Source organism: Acipenser ruthenus, unplaced genomic scaffold (assembly GCF_902713425.1).
Source record: "Acipenser ruthenus unplaced genomic scaffold, fAciRut3.2 maternal haplotype, whole genome shotgun sequence".
In the NCBI taxonomy this organism is placed as follows: Eukaryota; Metazoa; Chordata; class Actinopteri; order Acipenseriformes; family Acipenseridae; genus Acipenser; species Acipenser ruthenus.
Genome location: NW_026708858.1, coordinates 1 through 12,500, shown reverse-complemented (window position 1 = coordinate 12,500; position 12,500 = coordinate 1). Strand labels below are relative to the sequence as shown.

Sequence of the window (12,500 nt, the reverse complement as noted above, 5' to 3'; positions counted from 1 at the left end):
CCTACAGTAAATACACAGAGAGAGATTATGCGTGTATACTCAGTCCGTTCGCATCAGAGAGAGCGACAGGAAGGGAGACAGCTTAAACAAACGGGACGGTCTACAAGGCCTGATTAGAAACAGACATGTATGGTGCGCATGCGCAGTGTGTCGGGTTTAAACAGCGCGTCTGTGTGAGCGATCCCTGTACAGACTGTGTGTACCATTGCAAACTCAGCACTCTGCACAGCTGCTGAAATACAGACTGTAAATTATAACTAATGAATTCAATACTGTATGTTACCCTCCCTCCGTCCCCCGATCTCGCGAGACCCTCCATGCAATAGTAGAATGGACTGGGGGGGGGGGGTCGAGGTATCGCGAGAACTTGGCGAGCCCTTTTTTCATTCTAGGGTTTATTATAAGGAGTCGAGCGCTGGGCAGCAGCCGCAGAGAGACGCGGACAGACAGGCCAGCGAGACCGTGACTGTGTGGAGCCGACAGAAACCGCGCACCCGGCACCGTCCCTCAGTCCCTGCGCTACCCGACCCGACTGAGCCTCTAACTGGGGCCGCGCTGCACGAACACCGAGGCGGCGCAAAGACCCGACTGCAGCCGGAGGAGGGCGAACCCGCTCCCGAAACAGCGCACAGAGGTGAGCCTCAACCGATACATACCATCGCATTACAAACATAATGATGAGAATAAGAATAATCAGCGCCGTGCTGTGTGTCTGTGTTCAGTGTTTTGCATGATGTCTGCAGACAGCTATATATACAGTCATATATATATATATATATATATATATTAGGATGCATTTCTGTAAGATTGTTAGGGTATTTCATTTATTATTATTATTATTATTATTATTATTATTAATAATAATTAAATGTATAAGTCTTTTGTTTTAAATGTATGCTTATTTGTGTACTTTTATGTGTCAGAGTGTGTCTGTGTGTGTGTGTGTCAGAGTGTGTGTGTCAGTGTGTGTGTGTGTCAGTGTGTGTATATGTGTGTATATGTGTGTGTGTGTGTGTGTATGTGTGTGTGTGTCAGCGTGTGGGTGTGTGTGTGTGTGTCAGTGTGTGTGTCAGAGTGTGTGTGTGTGTGTGTCAGAGTGTGTGTGTGTGTCAGTGTGTGTTTATGTATGTGTGTGTGTGTCAGTGTGTGTGTGTGTCAGTGTGTGTATATGTGTGTATATGTGTGTGTGTGTGTGTGTATGTGTGTGTGTGTCAGCGTGTGGGTGTGTGTGTCAGTGTGTGTGTGTGTGTGTCGGTGGGTGTGGCTCAGTTCGCTCTATTTTCAGTAGATCATGTATTATGATTAGTTTTGTTTTTAAATACAGCCCCGCTGTTTAAATATGCACGGACGCTACCTTTTAAAACAAAGCGAATTAGCGCGGATGGGATTGTCCACAGTGTGTGAAAAGGGCGTGTGTGCGCGGCGCTGTTTACATTGCGCGGTGTCCGGGCAAGTCGAGCAGAGATCGAGCAATCGACACGAAATCCTCCTTCTCATCTGGAGATCGGCGTGGCGTTTCATATAGTGCAAGAAGATATGACGTTGTTGGTTTGTTTAGTATAAAATAAATAGAATCAATTAATAAATAATTTAGATAGATAGATAGATAGATAGATAGATAGATAGATAGATAGATAGATAGATAGATAGATAGATAGATAGATAGATAGATAGATTTTTCCTAAAAACACAAACCATTTGTATTCCGTTTGCGGGCGCGCCGGGCGCATGATGTCATTCTGCACCGTCCCTTTACCGGCACGGTCACGTGTTTGCTTTTTAAGATAAGGCACGTGTTTTTAAAGGTATGAACACGTTGTGTGTGTGCGCGCGTGTATGTTGTTTTTTCCGCGGATGTCATTAACCTGTCACTTTTCAAATTGATTGTCGGTCATGTGATGCTCCAGTTTTGAGAGTGAATTACCCGCCTGCGGGAGTACAGGGTTTATCAGCGCGTCGGGAGCGTTTTCTGGTCTGTATTGTTGTTGTTGTTATTATTATTGTTGATAATTGAAGTCTTCTTTTCTGTATTATTATTATTATTATTTATTTCTTAGCAGACGCCCTTATCCAGGGCGACTTACAATTGTTACAAGATATCACATTTATTTTTACATACAATTACCCATTTATACAGTAGGGTTTTTTTACTGGAGCAATCTAGGTAAAGTACCTTGCTCAAGGGTACAGCAGCAGTGTCCCCCACTGGGGATTGAACCCACAACCCTCCGGTCAAGAGTCCAGAGCCCTAACCACTACTCCACACTGCTGCCCTATGTGTCGGTGTCACGTTCCTATTTTGTAAATGTTGCTTTCATCTTTTGCCTGGTTGTTTTCAGCGATACTTAATATCCAAACGACATTGAGAAATACTGACAACCTAAACGTGCGCCATTTCATTTAATAATCTGGCTTTCTAGCTGTCTCTCTGTGTCTCTCTCAGTGTTTGTGTGTCTGTGCCTCTCTCCCTGTCTATCTGTCTCTGTGTCTCTCTCAGTGTTTGTGTGTCTGTGCCTCTCTCCCTGTCTATCTGTCTCTGTGTCTCTCTCAGTGTTTGTGTGTCTGTGCCTCTCTCCCTGTCTATCTGTCTCTGTGTCTCTCTCAGTGTTTGTGTGTCTGTGCCTCTCTCCCTGTCTCTCTCTCTCTCTGTGTCTCTCCCTGTCTCTCTCTCTCTCTCTGTGTCTCTCTCAGTGTTTGTGTGTCTGTGCCTTTCTGCCTGTCTCTCTCTCTCTCTCTGTGTCTCAGTGTTTGTGTGTCTGTGCCTCTCTCCCTGTCTCTCTCTCTCTCTGTGTCTCAGTGTTTGTGTGTCTGTGCCTCTCTCCCTGTCTCTCTCTCTCTGTGTCTCTCCCTGTCTCTCTCTCTCTCTCTGTGTCTCTCTCAGTGTTTGTGTGTCTGTGCCTCTCTCCCTGTCTCTCTCTCTCTCTCTGTGTCTCAGTGTTTGTGTGTCTGTGCCTCTCTCCCTGTCTCTCTCTCTCTGTGTCTCTCTCAGAGTTTGTGTGTCTGTGCCTCTCTCCCTGTCTCTCTCTGCCTCTCTGCCTGTCTCTCTGTCTCTCTGCCTGTCTCTCTCTGCCTCTCTGTGCCTCTCTGCCTCTCTCTTTCTCTCTCTCTCTCTCTCTCTCTCTCTCTCTCTCTCTGTGCCTCTCTGCCTCTCTCTGTGCCTCTCTGTCTCTCTCTCTCTGTGCCTCCCTCTCTCACTCTCTCTCTCTCTCTATCTCTGTGCCTCTCTCTCTCTCTCTCTTTCTCTGTGCCTCTCTCTCTCACTCTCTCTCTCTATCTCTCTCTCTCTGTGCCTCTCTCTCTCTCTGTGCCTCTCTGTGCCTCTCTGCCTCTCTCTTTCTCTCTCTCTCTCTCTCTCTCTCTCTCTGTGCCTCTGCCTCTCTCTGTGCCTCTCTGCCTCTCTCTCTCTCTCTGTGTCTCTTTGCCTGTGGGCTGTGGTTCCCTTGGCACCAGAGTGTGTGCTGAACTGCCTGTCGGAGAGCTGGCTGTGAGAGAGTGTATGAGCGTGTATGAGAGTGTGAGTGTGAGAAAGTGTATGAGTGTGTGTGGGAGTGTGTGTGTGTGTGGGAGCATGTGTGTGAGAGTGGGGTGGGGTGTAAGACAGAGGGAGGGAAGGAATGAGAGGGATGGTGGAAGTGTTTTTAGGTCCCGAGGTGAATCGGATCCCCTTGTGAATCCCAGAGTCTGGCATTCCTGGAGCGCCGGAGAGGAGAGACTTCCGAGAGGGAGAGAGAGGGGGAGAGAGAGGAGAGGAGAGGAGAGGGGAGGGGGACACAGGTGAGGGGAGGGACAGACAGAGAGGCCCTGCTCGTTTGGGATGCTTGTTGTTTTGCTGGGGAAGGTTATAAATAGAGCCTGCCGTCACTGGGTGTGTGTCTCAGTGTGTCTTGGGGTGTGTGTCTCAGTGTGTCTCGGGATGTGTGTCTCAGGGTGTGTGTGTATCTCAAGAAGTGTGTATATCAGTGTGTGTGTATCAGTGTCTGCGCTGTGTGTGTGTGGTATAGTGTATAGTGTACACATTGTATAGTGTGTGTGTGTGGTATAGTGTATAGTGTATAGTGTACACATTGTGTAGAGTGTGTGTGGTATAGTGTATAGTGTACACATTGTATAGTGTGTGTGTGTGGTATAGTGTATAGTGTATAGTGTACACATTGTGTAGAGTGTGTGTGGTATAGTGTATAGTGTATAGTGTACACATTGTGTAGAGTGTGTGTGGTATAGTGTATAGTGTATAGTGTACACATTGTGTAGAGTGTGTGTGGTGTAGTGTATAGTGTATAGTGTACACATTGTGTAGAGTGTGTGTGGTGTAGTGTATAGTGTACACATTGTATAGTGTGTGTGTGTGGTATAGTGTATAGTGTATAGTGTACACATTGTGTAGAGTGTGTGTGGTATAGTGTATAGTGTACACATTGTATAGTGTGTGTGTGGTATAGTGTATAGTGTATAGTGTACACATTGTGTAGAGTGTGTGTGGTATAGTGTATAGTGTACACATTGTATAGTGTGTGTGTGTGGTATAGTGTATAGTGTATAGTGTACACATTGTATAGAGTGTGTGTTTATTATGGTCTCAGCCCAGTTGTCGGCAGGCATGTGCTCCGGACCCTCAGAATAGCCCCCGGGTCCAGCTGGCACGCAGCCGCCCCCCCACTCAGGACGCCACTAATCCCGTCGCCAGGGCAACGGAGCACAACAGCGGAACAACCTCCGTGGGGTTCCATTTCAATAGGGCGGGGGGGGGGGAGGGAGGGGGGCTTGGAGCTGAGAAACACGTGTGTGTGTGTGTGTGTGTGTGTCTCAGTGTGTGTGTGTGTGTGTGTGTGTCAGGCTGTGCTCATGTAGAAATGCGGTTTAATAACTCTCTCTCTCTCTCCCTCTCTCTCTCTTCCCCCTCTCCCTCTCCTCCCCTCACTCCACAGGAGGAAGAAGCAGACCCCGCTATAGAACCCCCGTGATCCACCCGCCACACCAGGACGATGATTCAAGCTCCCTCCCTCCCCTCCCTCCTCCTCCTCCTCCTCCTCCCCTCCCTCTTCCCAGCTCTGGACTCGGAGCTCTCCGTCACGACCCGGGCAGGCAGGGTCAAGGGGGTCCGTCTGCCGGTTCCGAACTCGAGAGGAGGCAGCGGGGGCAGCGGGGGTCACGTCTCCGCCTTCCTGGGGATCCCCTTCGCGGAGCCCCCAGTGGGGAAGCTGCGTTTCCAGCCCTCGCACCCCAAGAAGCCATGGCCGGGGACGTGGGACGCGGGCTCGTACCCCAAAGCCTGCTACCAGTACGTGGACACCTCGTACCCGGGCTTCCCTGGCATCGAAATGTGGAACCCCAACCGGGAGATGAGCGAGGACTGCCTGTACCTCAATATCTGGGTCCCGTCGCCCCGCCCGCGCAACGCCTCCGTCATGGTCTGGATCTACGGAGGCGGGTTCTACAGCGGCTCGGCGTCGCTCGACGTGTACGACGGACGCTTCCTGGCCCAATCCGAACAGGTCCTGGTGCTCTCCATGAACTACAGGGTGGGGGCCTTCGGGTTCCTGGCCCTCCACGGCTCCCAGGAAGCCCCCGGCAACGTGGGGCTCCTGGACCAGCGCCTGGCCCTCCAGTGGGTGCAGGAAAACATTCATTTTTTCGGCGGCAATCCCAAATCGGTGACCATATTCGGGGAGAGCGCCGGGGGTGCCTCCGTGGGGATGCACCTCCTGTCTCCGGGCAGCCGCCCGCTCTTCTCCCGCGCCATCATGCAGAGCGGGGTTCCCAACTGCCCCTGGGCCACCGTCACCCCGGCCGAGGCCCGCAGGAGGGCCACGCTGCTGGGCAAGCTGGTGGGGTGCGAGGGGGGCGGCTCCTCCGGGATCAACGACAGCCAGCTGGTGGACTGCCTGCGCTCCAGGGAGCCCCAGGAGCTGATCGATCAGGAGTGGCTGGTGCTGCCCTATCGGAGCCTGTTCCGCTTCTCCTTTGTGCCGCTGATCGACGGCGTCTTCCTCCCCGACCCCCCCGAGGCGGCGCTGAGCCCCGCCGGGTTCAGGGACCCCCCCCCGGCGGTGCTGCTGGGGGTGAACCAGGACGAGGGCTCCTACTTCCTGCTGTACGGGGCGCCCGGCTTCAGCAAGGACAACGAGAGCCTGATCAGCAGGGAGGATTTTTTGGAAGGGGTGCGCATGAGCGTCCCCCATGCCAACGACATCGGCCAGGAGGCCGTGGTGCTGCAGTACACCGACTGGATGGACGAGGACAACCCCGTCAAGAACCGCAACGCCCTGGACGACATCGTGGGCGACCACAACGTCATCTGCCCCCTGCTTCACTTCGCTGGGGCGTACGCCGGTTTGGGGACCCCCGGGGGAGGGGGAGGGGGAGGGGGGGTCTATGCTTACTACTTCGACCACCGCGCCTCTAACCTGGCCTGGCCGGAGTGGATGGGGGTGATCCACGGCTACGAGATTGAGTTCGTGTTCGGGCTGCCCCTGAACCGCAGCCTGAACTACACTGCCGACGAGGAGACGCTGAGCCGACGCATCATGAGATACTGGGCCAACTTCGCCAGGACTGGGTGAGAGAGGGGGAGGATAGAGGGGAGAGGAGTGAGGGGGTGGGAGAGGAGTGAGGGGGTGGAGGGGCATTGAGGGAGAGCGGAGAGGAGTGAGGGGGTGGGGTGGGGTGGGGTGGGAGAGGAGTGAGGGGGTGGGGGTGCATTGAGGGAGAGGGGAGAGGAGTGAGGGGGTGGAGGGGCATTGAGGGAGAGGGGAGAGGAGTGAGGGGGTGGGAGAGGAGTGAGGGGGTGGAGGGGCATTGAGGGAGAGGGGAGAGGAGTGAGGGGGTGGGAGAGGACTGAGGGGGTGGGTGTGCATTGAGGGAGAGGGGAGAGGAGTGAGGGGGTGGGGTGGGGTGGGGTGGGGTGGGAGAGGAGTGAGGGGGTGGGAGAGGAGTGAGGGGGTGGAGGGGCATTGAGGGAGAGGGGAGAGGAGTGAGGGGGTGGGAGAGGACTGAGGGGGTGGGTGTGCATTGAGGGAGAGGGGAGAGGAGTGAGGGGGTGGGGTGGGGTGGGAGAGGAGTGAGGGGGTGGAGGGGCATTGAGGGAGAGGGGAGAGGAGTGAGGGGGTGGGAGAGGAGTGAGGGGGTGGAGGGGCATTGAGGGAGAGCGGAGAGGAGTGAGGGGGTGGGGTGGGGTGGGAGAGGAGTGAGGGGGTGGGGGTGCATTGAGGGAGAGGGGAGAGGAGTGAGGGGGTGGAGGGGCATTGAGGGAGAGGGGAGAGGAGTGAGGGGGTGGGAGAGGAGTGAGGGGGTGGAGGGGCATTGAGGGAGAGGGGAGAGGAGTGAGGGGGTGGGAGAGGACTGAGGGGGTGGGTGTGCATTGAGGGAGAGGGGAGAGGAGTGAGGGGGTGGGGTGGGGTGGGGTGGGGTGGGAGAGGAGTGAGGGGGTGGGAGAGGAGTGAGGGGGTGGAGGGGCATTGAGGGAGAGGGGAGAGGAGTGAGGGGGTGGGAGAGGACTGAGGGGGTGGGTGTGCATTGAGGGAGAGGGGAGAGGAGTGAGGGGGTGGGGTGGGGTGGGAGAGGAGTGAGGGGGTGGAGGGGCATTGAGGGAGAGCGGAGAGGAGTGAGGGGGTGGAGGGGCATTGAAGGAGAGGGGAGAGGAGTGAGGGAATGTGGGTGTATTGTGTCTCTCTCTCTCCAACGCTGTATCTAACCCCCCCTCCCTTCCTCCCAGGAACCCGAACGAGCCCTCAGAGTCCGGGCGCCGCTGGCCCCTCTTCTCCGCCGCAGAGCAGAAATACGTGGGGCTGAACCTGGAGCCTCTCAAGGTGTTCCGCGGGCTGCGCACCCAGGTGTGTGCCTTCTGGAACCGATTCCTGCCCAAGCTGCTCAACGTCACAGGTGAACCAAACCTCTCTGTTCCTGTCTGCACCTCTCTGTACCTGTCTGTACCTCTCTGTTCCTGTCTGCACCTCTCTGTTCCTCTCTGTACCTCTCTGTACCTCTCTGTACCTGTCTGTACCTCTCTGTACCTGTCTGTACCTCTCTGTTCCTGTCTGTACCTCTCTGTTCCTGTCTGTACCTCTCTGTACCTGTCTGTACCTCTCTGTTCCTGTCTGTACCTCTCTGTTCCTGTCTGCACCTCTCTGTACCTGTCTGTACCTCTCTGTTCCTGTCTGCACCTCTCTGTTCCTGTCTGTACCTCTCTGTACCTCTCTGTACCTGTCTGTACCTCTCTGTACCTGTCTGTACCTCTCTGTTCCTGTCTGTACCTCTCTGTACCTGTCTGTACCTCTCTGTACCTGTCTGTACCTCTCTGTTCCTGTCTGTACCTCTCTGTACCTCTCTGTTCCTGTCTGTACCTCTCTGTACCTCTCTGTTCCTGTCTGTACCTCTCTGTTCCTGTCTGTACCCCTCTGTTCCTGTCTGTACCTCTCTGTACCTGTCTGTACCTCTCTGTTCCTGTCTGTACCTCTCTGTTCCTGTCTGTACCTCTCTGTACCTGTCTGTACCTCTCTGTTCCTGTCTGTTCCTCTCTGTACCTCTCTGTTTCTGTCTGTACCTCTCTGTACCTGTCTGCACCTGTCTGTACCTCTCTGTTCCTGTCTGTACCTCTCTGCACCTCTCTGTTCCTGTCTGTACCTGTCTGTTCCTGTCTGTACCTCTCTGTACCTCTCTGTTCCTGTCTGTACCTCTCTGTACCTCTCTGTACCTGTCTGTACCTCTCTGTACCTGTCTGTACCTCTCTGTACCTCTCTGTACCTCTCTGTACCTCTCTGTTCCTGTCTGTACCTCTCTGTACCTGTCTGCACCTCTTTGTACCTCTCTGTACCTCTCTGTACCTCTCTCTCTCTGTCTCTCTCTCCCCTCTCCCTCACTCCTCTCCCCTCTCCCTCCCTGTCTCTCTCTCTCCTCTTATCTCCCTCGCTCTGTTTATAACTCCTCTCCCTCACTCCTCTCCCCTCTCCCTGTCTCTCTCTCTCTCTCCCCTCTTATCTCCCTCGCTCTGTTTATAACTCCTCGTCACTTTTTCCACTCCTCGTATACGCGGGGGGGGGGGGGGGGGTGGTGTCAGCGAGGTCGCCCTGCAGCTGCCAGCCGGAGCCGGGATCTCTATAAATACTGACTGCATCCCGAGGATCAGCCCAGTCCCAACCAGCCTGCTATTCCAGGAGCATGGGAGGGAGGGAGCGTCGTCTCTCTCTCTCTCTCTCTCTCTCTCTCTCTCTCTCTCTCACTCTTTCAATTTCAGTTTTCAATTTCAATTGCTTTATTGGCATGAGTGTCACTCCCTGTCCCTCAGGCTGTGTGAGGAGCCTCAGTGTCACTCCCTGTCCCTCAGGCTGTGTGAGGAGCCTCAGTGTCACTCCCTGTCCCTCAGGCTGTGTGAGGAGCCTCAGTGTCACTCCCTGTCCCTCAGGCTGTGTGAGGAGCCTCGGTGTCACTCCCTGTCCCTCAGGCTGTGTGAGGAGCCTCGGTGTCCCTCCCTGTCCCTCAGGCTGTGTGAGGAGCCTCGGTGTCACTCCCTGTCCCTCAGGCTGTGTGAGGAGCCTCGGTGTCCCTCCCTGTCCCTCAGGCTGTGTGAGGAGCCTCGGTGTCACTCCCTGTCCCTCAGGCTGTGTGAGGAGCCTCGGTGTCCCTCCCTGTCCCTCAGGCTGTGTGAGGAGCCTCGGTGTCCCTCCCTGTCCCTCAGGCTGTGTGAGGAGCCTCGGTGTCACTCCCTGTCCCTCAGGCTGTGTGAGGAGCCTCAGTGTCACTCCCTGTCCCTCAGGCTGTGTGAGGAGCCTCGGTGTGACTCCCTGTCCCTCAGGCTGTGTGAGGAACCTCGGTGTCCCTCCCTGTCCCTCAGGCTGTGTGAGGAGCCTCGGTGTCCCTCCCTGTCCCTCAGGCTGTGTGAGGAGCCTCGGTGTCCCTCCCTGTCCCTCAAGCTGTGTGAGGAGCCTCGGTGTCACTCCCTGTCCCTCAGGCTGTGTGAGGAGCCTCGGTGTCACTCCCTGTCCCTCAGGCTGTGTGAGGAGCCTCGGTGTCCCTCCCTGTCCCTCAGGCTGTGTGAGGAGCCTCGGTGTCCCTCCCTGTCCCTCAGGCTGTGGCAGGCGCTTGTGTCCTGGGCTGCCTCTTCTATACAGCTTGTCTCCGAGGAGGAGGGGGAGTTTATCTGGGTCTGGCCAGTCTGAGAAATCTATGCAGAGATTTTGTATTTTTTTTGTGAAGAAGGCTTCCCTTATATTCTTATATTTTGTGCAGTGCAGTAAAAAGTGTATCTCTCCCTCTCTCTCAGATAACATCGACGACGCGGAGCGCCAGTGGAAGACGGAGTTTCACAGGTGGAGCTCCTACATGATGCACTGGAAGAGCCAGTTCGACCACTACAGCAAACAGGAGCGCTGCGCGGAGCTGTGAGAGTGAGTGTGTGTGTGTGTGTGTGTGTGTGTGTGTGTGTGTGTGTGTGTCTCAGTGTGTGTGTGTGAGTGTGTGTGTGTGTGTGTGTGTCTCAGTGTGTCAGTGTGTGTGTGTCTCAGTGTGTGTGTGTCAGTGTCTCAGTGTCTCAGTGTGTCTGTGCACAGAGATACCCCCCTCTTGGTGATCCATCTGCGTCTCCGTCCTTCTGCCTGGTGCTGATGGCTGAAGTGTGGCTGGACTGTGTTCCGATTGGCTGCAGTTTATCCCTTTCTCCTTTTCTGATTGGTTGAGTGTGCAGGCGTGTCCCTCTCAGTGGTTGATTCAGAAAAGTTGTAGTTGAGGATGTTTCAAGATTCAGATTCAATGATCTTCAGTATGTGTGTGTGCGTGTGCGTGTGCGCGTGCGTCTGTGCGTGCGTGCGTGTGTGCGTGCGAGCGTGCGTGTGCGCGTGCGTGTGTGCGTGCGTGTGTGCGTGCGTGCGTGTGTGCGTGCGTGCGGCGATCCCCCTCCTCCAATAGGAATCCTTCGCATGACCCCCACACTTTAAAACTGTTATCTTGTAAAATAATATCATATGAAACAATAATAATAATAATAATAATAATAATAATAATAATAATAAGAGTATGGAGATGATGTTAATTATGATGACAATGTTAGCAATAATAGCATATAACTGTCGAAGATATTTAATATTTAAATATGATTACATATATTTATTACAGTGTTTTGTTATTATGTTGTTAAGGGGCAATGTCTGGATGATGTCACAACAAAAGTATAATATTTACAAATATATACATGAATATGTGCCGTATTTAAAGTGTGAATTCTATAATATTTCCATTCCTAAATTTATCACCGATCTTGTTGTCAACACTGCTGTAGAGTGACAGTGTTTTGAAGTTTTTACTCAAGGCTATACTACCATCTGCTGGTAGAAAAGCGAAAGTACAGCCCAGTAAAAAAGATTGTGCGCTTTACCCGTGCCGGTTCAGAAATGGTACGTTCTGCTTCACAGAGGCTGCAGCACTGTGTGGGCTGGTGGAACGCACCATTTCTTCGAGGGGTGTTCTGCGCACAGACCCCAGACATTGCCCTCAGCTGCTCACTGCTTGCTTGACTGCTGTATACAGAATCATTCTGCATGGATGTACATTATTTGTCTGTTTTCCTCCTTTCTCTGAGTAAATTTGACATCCGAGGGGGAAATTATTATATATATATAATGATAAAAGAAATTACAATAAACCAAAAACAACAGAATCACAAACGGTCTCTCTTGTTCTGTATGTGTGTGTGTGTCAGTGAGTGTGACTGTATAGTTTATTACACTTTGCTGTGCTTTTACTGTGAGGAAACTTTTATAAGAAACACATTGAACATAGACACACACTCTCTCTCTCTCTTTCTCTGTCTCTCTCTCTCTTCCCCTCTCGCTCTCTGTCTCTCTCCCCCTCTCCCCCCTCTCTCTCTCTCTCTCTCTCTTCCCCTCTCGCTCTCTGTCTCTCTCCCCCTCTCCCTCTCTTCCCCTCTCCCCCCTCTCTCTGTCTCTCTCTCCCTCTTCTCTTTCCCTCCCCCTCCTTTCCTTCCTCTGTTTATTTCTTTTCTTTTCTACCTCCCCTCCTCTCTCTCTCTCCTCCCTCCCTCTCTCTTTCTCGCTCCTCCTGTTTGGCAGCACATTTGAAATTGGATACCTGCCCCCCCTCTCTTTTCCTCTCTCACATCTCCTCCACACACTCTGTGTGTGTGCGCGCGTGTGTCTCAGCTCTCTGCTCGCTCTCCTCCACACCCCACTGGTGTCACTGGGAGTAGGAGAGTGGGATTGACTGGCCGTGTGACGGACAGACGGACGGACAGGCGTGAGGTGAGTGTTCATAGAGCTGATTAGAGGAGGGGGAGGGGAGGGCTGTTCATTGGGCCTCTTCACAGACAGACAGGACTTTCCTTTCTTGCTCAGAGACTTGCTGCCTGGAAACTGATTCATTGTCTAATTGTTTCACTTTTAAACTTTTCTTTCTGCCTTTCAGAAGTTTCGCAATACACTCGCACACTGAGACACACACACACATACACACTGAGATACACAGTTACACAATTATAGACACACACTGAGATACAC

The 12,500-nt window shown here is 53.3% G+C and overlaps 1 protein-coding gene across 2 annotated transcripts; it reads left to right on the top strand.

Moving 5' to 3' along the window:
- Positions 1-383: 383 nt before the first annotated feature.
- On the top strand, positions 384-11,651 carry LOC131736429 (acetylcholinesterase-like). Of its 2 annotated transcripts, none has more exons than XM_059021914.1 (4): positions 384-634; positions 4,926-6,556; positions 7,712-7,878; positions 10,256-11,651. In XM_059021914.1, exons 2-4 carry the CDS (start codon positions 4,983-4,985, stop codon positions 10,375-10,377), a joined length of 1,863 nt encoding a protein of 620 aa, XP_058877897.1. In that variant the 5' UTR covers positions 384-634; positions 4,926-4,982; the 3' UTR covers positions 10,378-11,651. The 2 variants fall into 2 exon arrangements, with proteins under 2 accessions (XP_058877897.1, XP_058877898.1); XM_059021915.1 differs by lacking the exon at positions 384-634 and adding an exon at positions 1,824-1,972.
- Positions 11,652-12,500: the final 849 nt, after the last annotated feature.

Excerpts from the sequence above, each read along its gene's own strand:
- LOC131736429 (XM_059021914.1), top strand. The coding sequence starts at position 4,983 with ATGATTCAAGCTCCCTCCCTCCCCTCCCTCCTCCTCCTCCTCCTCCTC. Across the intron at positions 6,557-7,711 it reads GCCAACTTCGCCAGGACTGG|GAACCCGAACGAGCCCTCAG; the intron begins GTGAGAGAGGGG and ends CCTTCCTCCCAG. Across the intron at positions 7,879-10,255 it reads CAAGCTGCTCAACGTCACAG|ATAACATCGACGACGCGGAG; the intron begins GTGAACCAAACC and ends CCTCTCTCTCAG.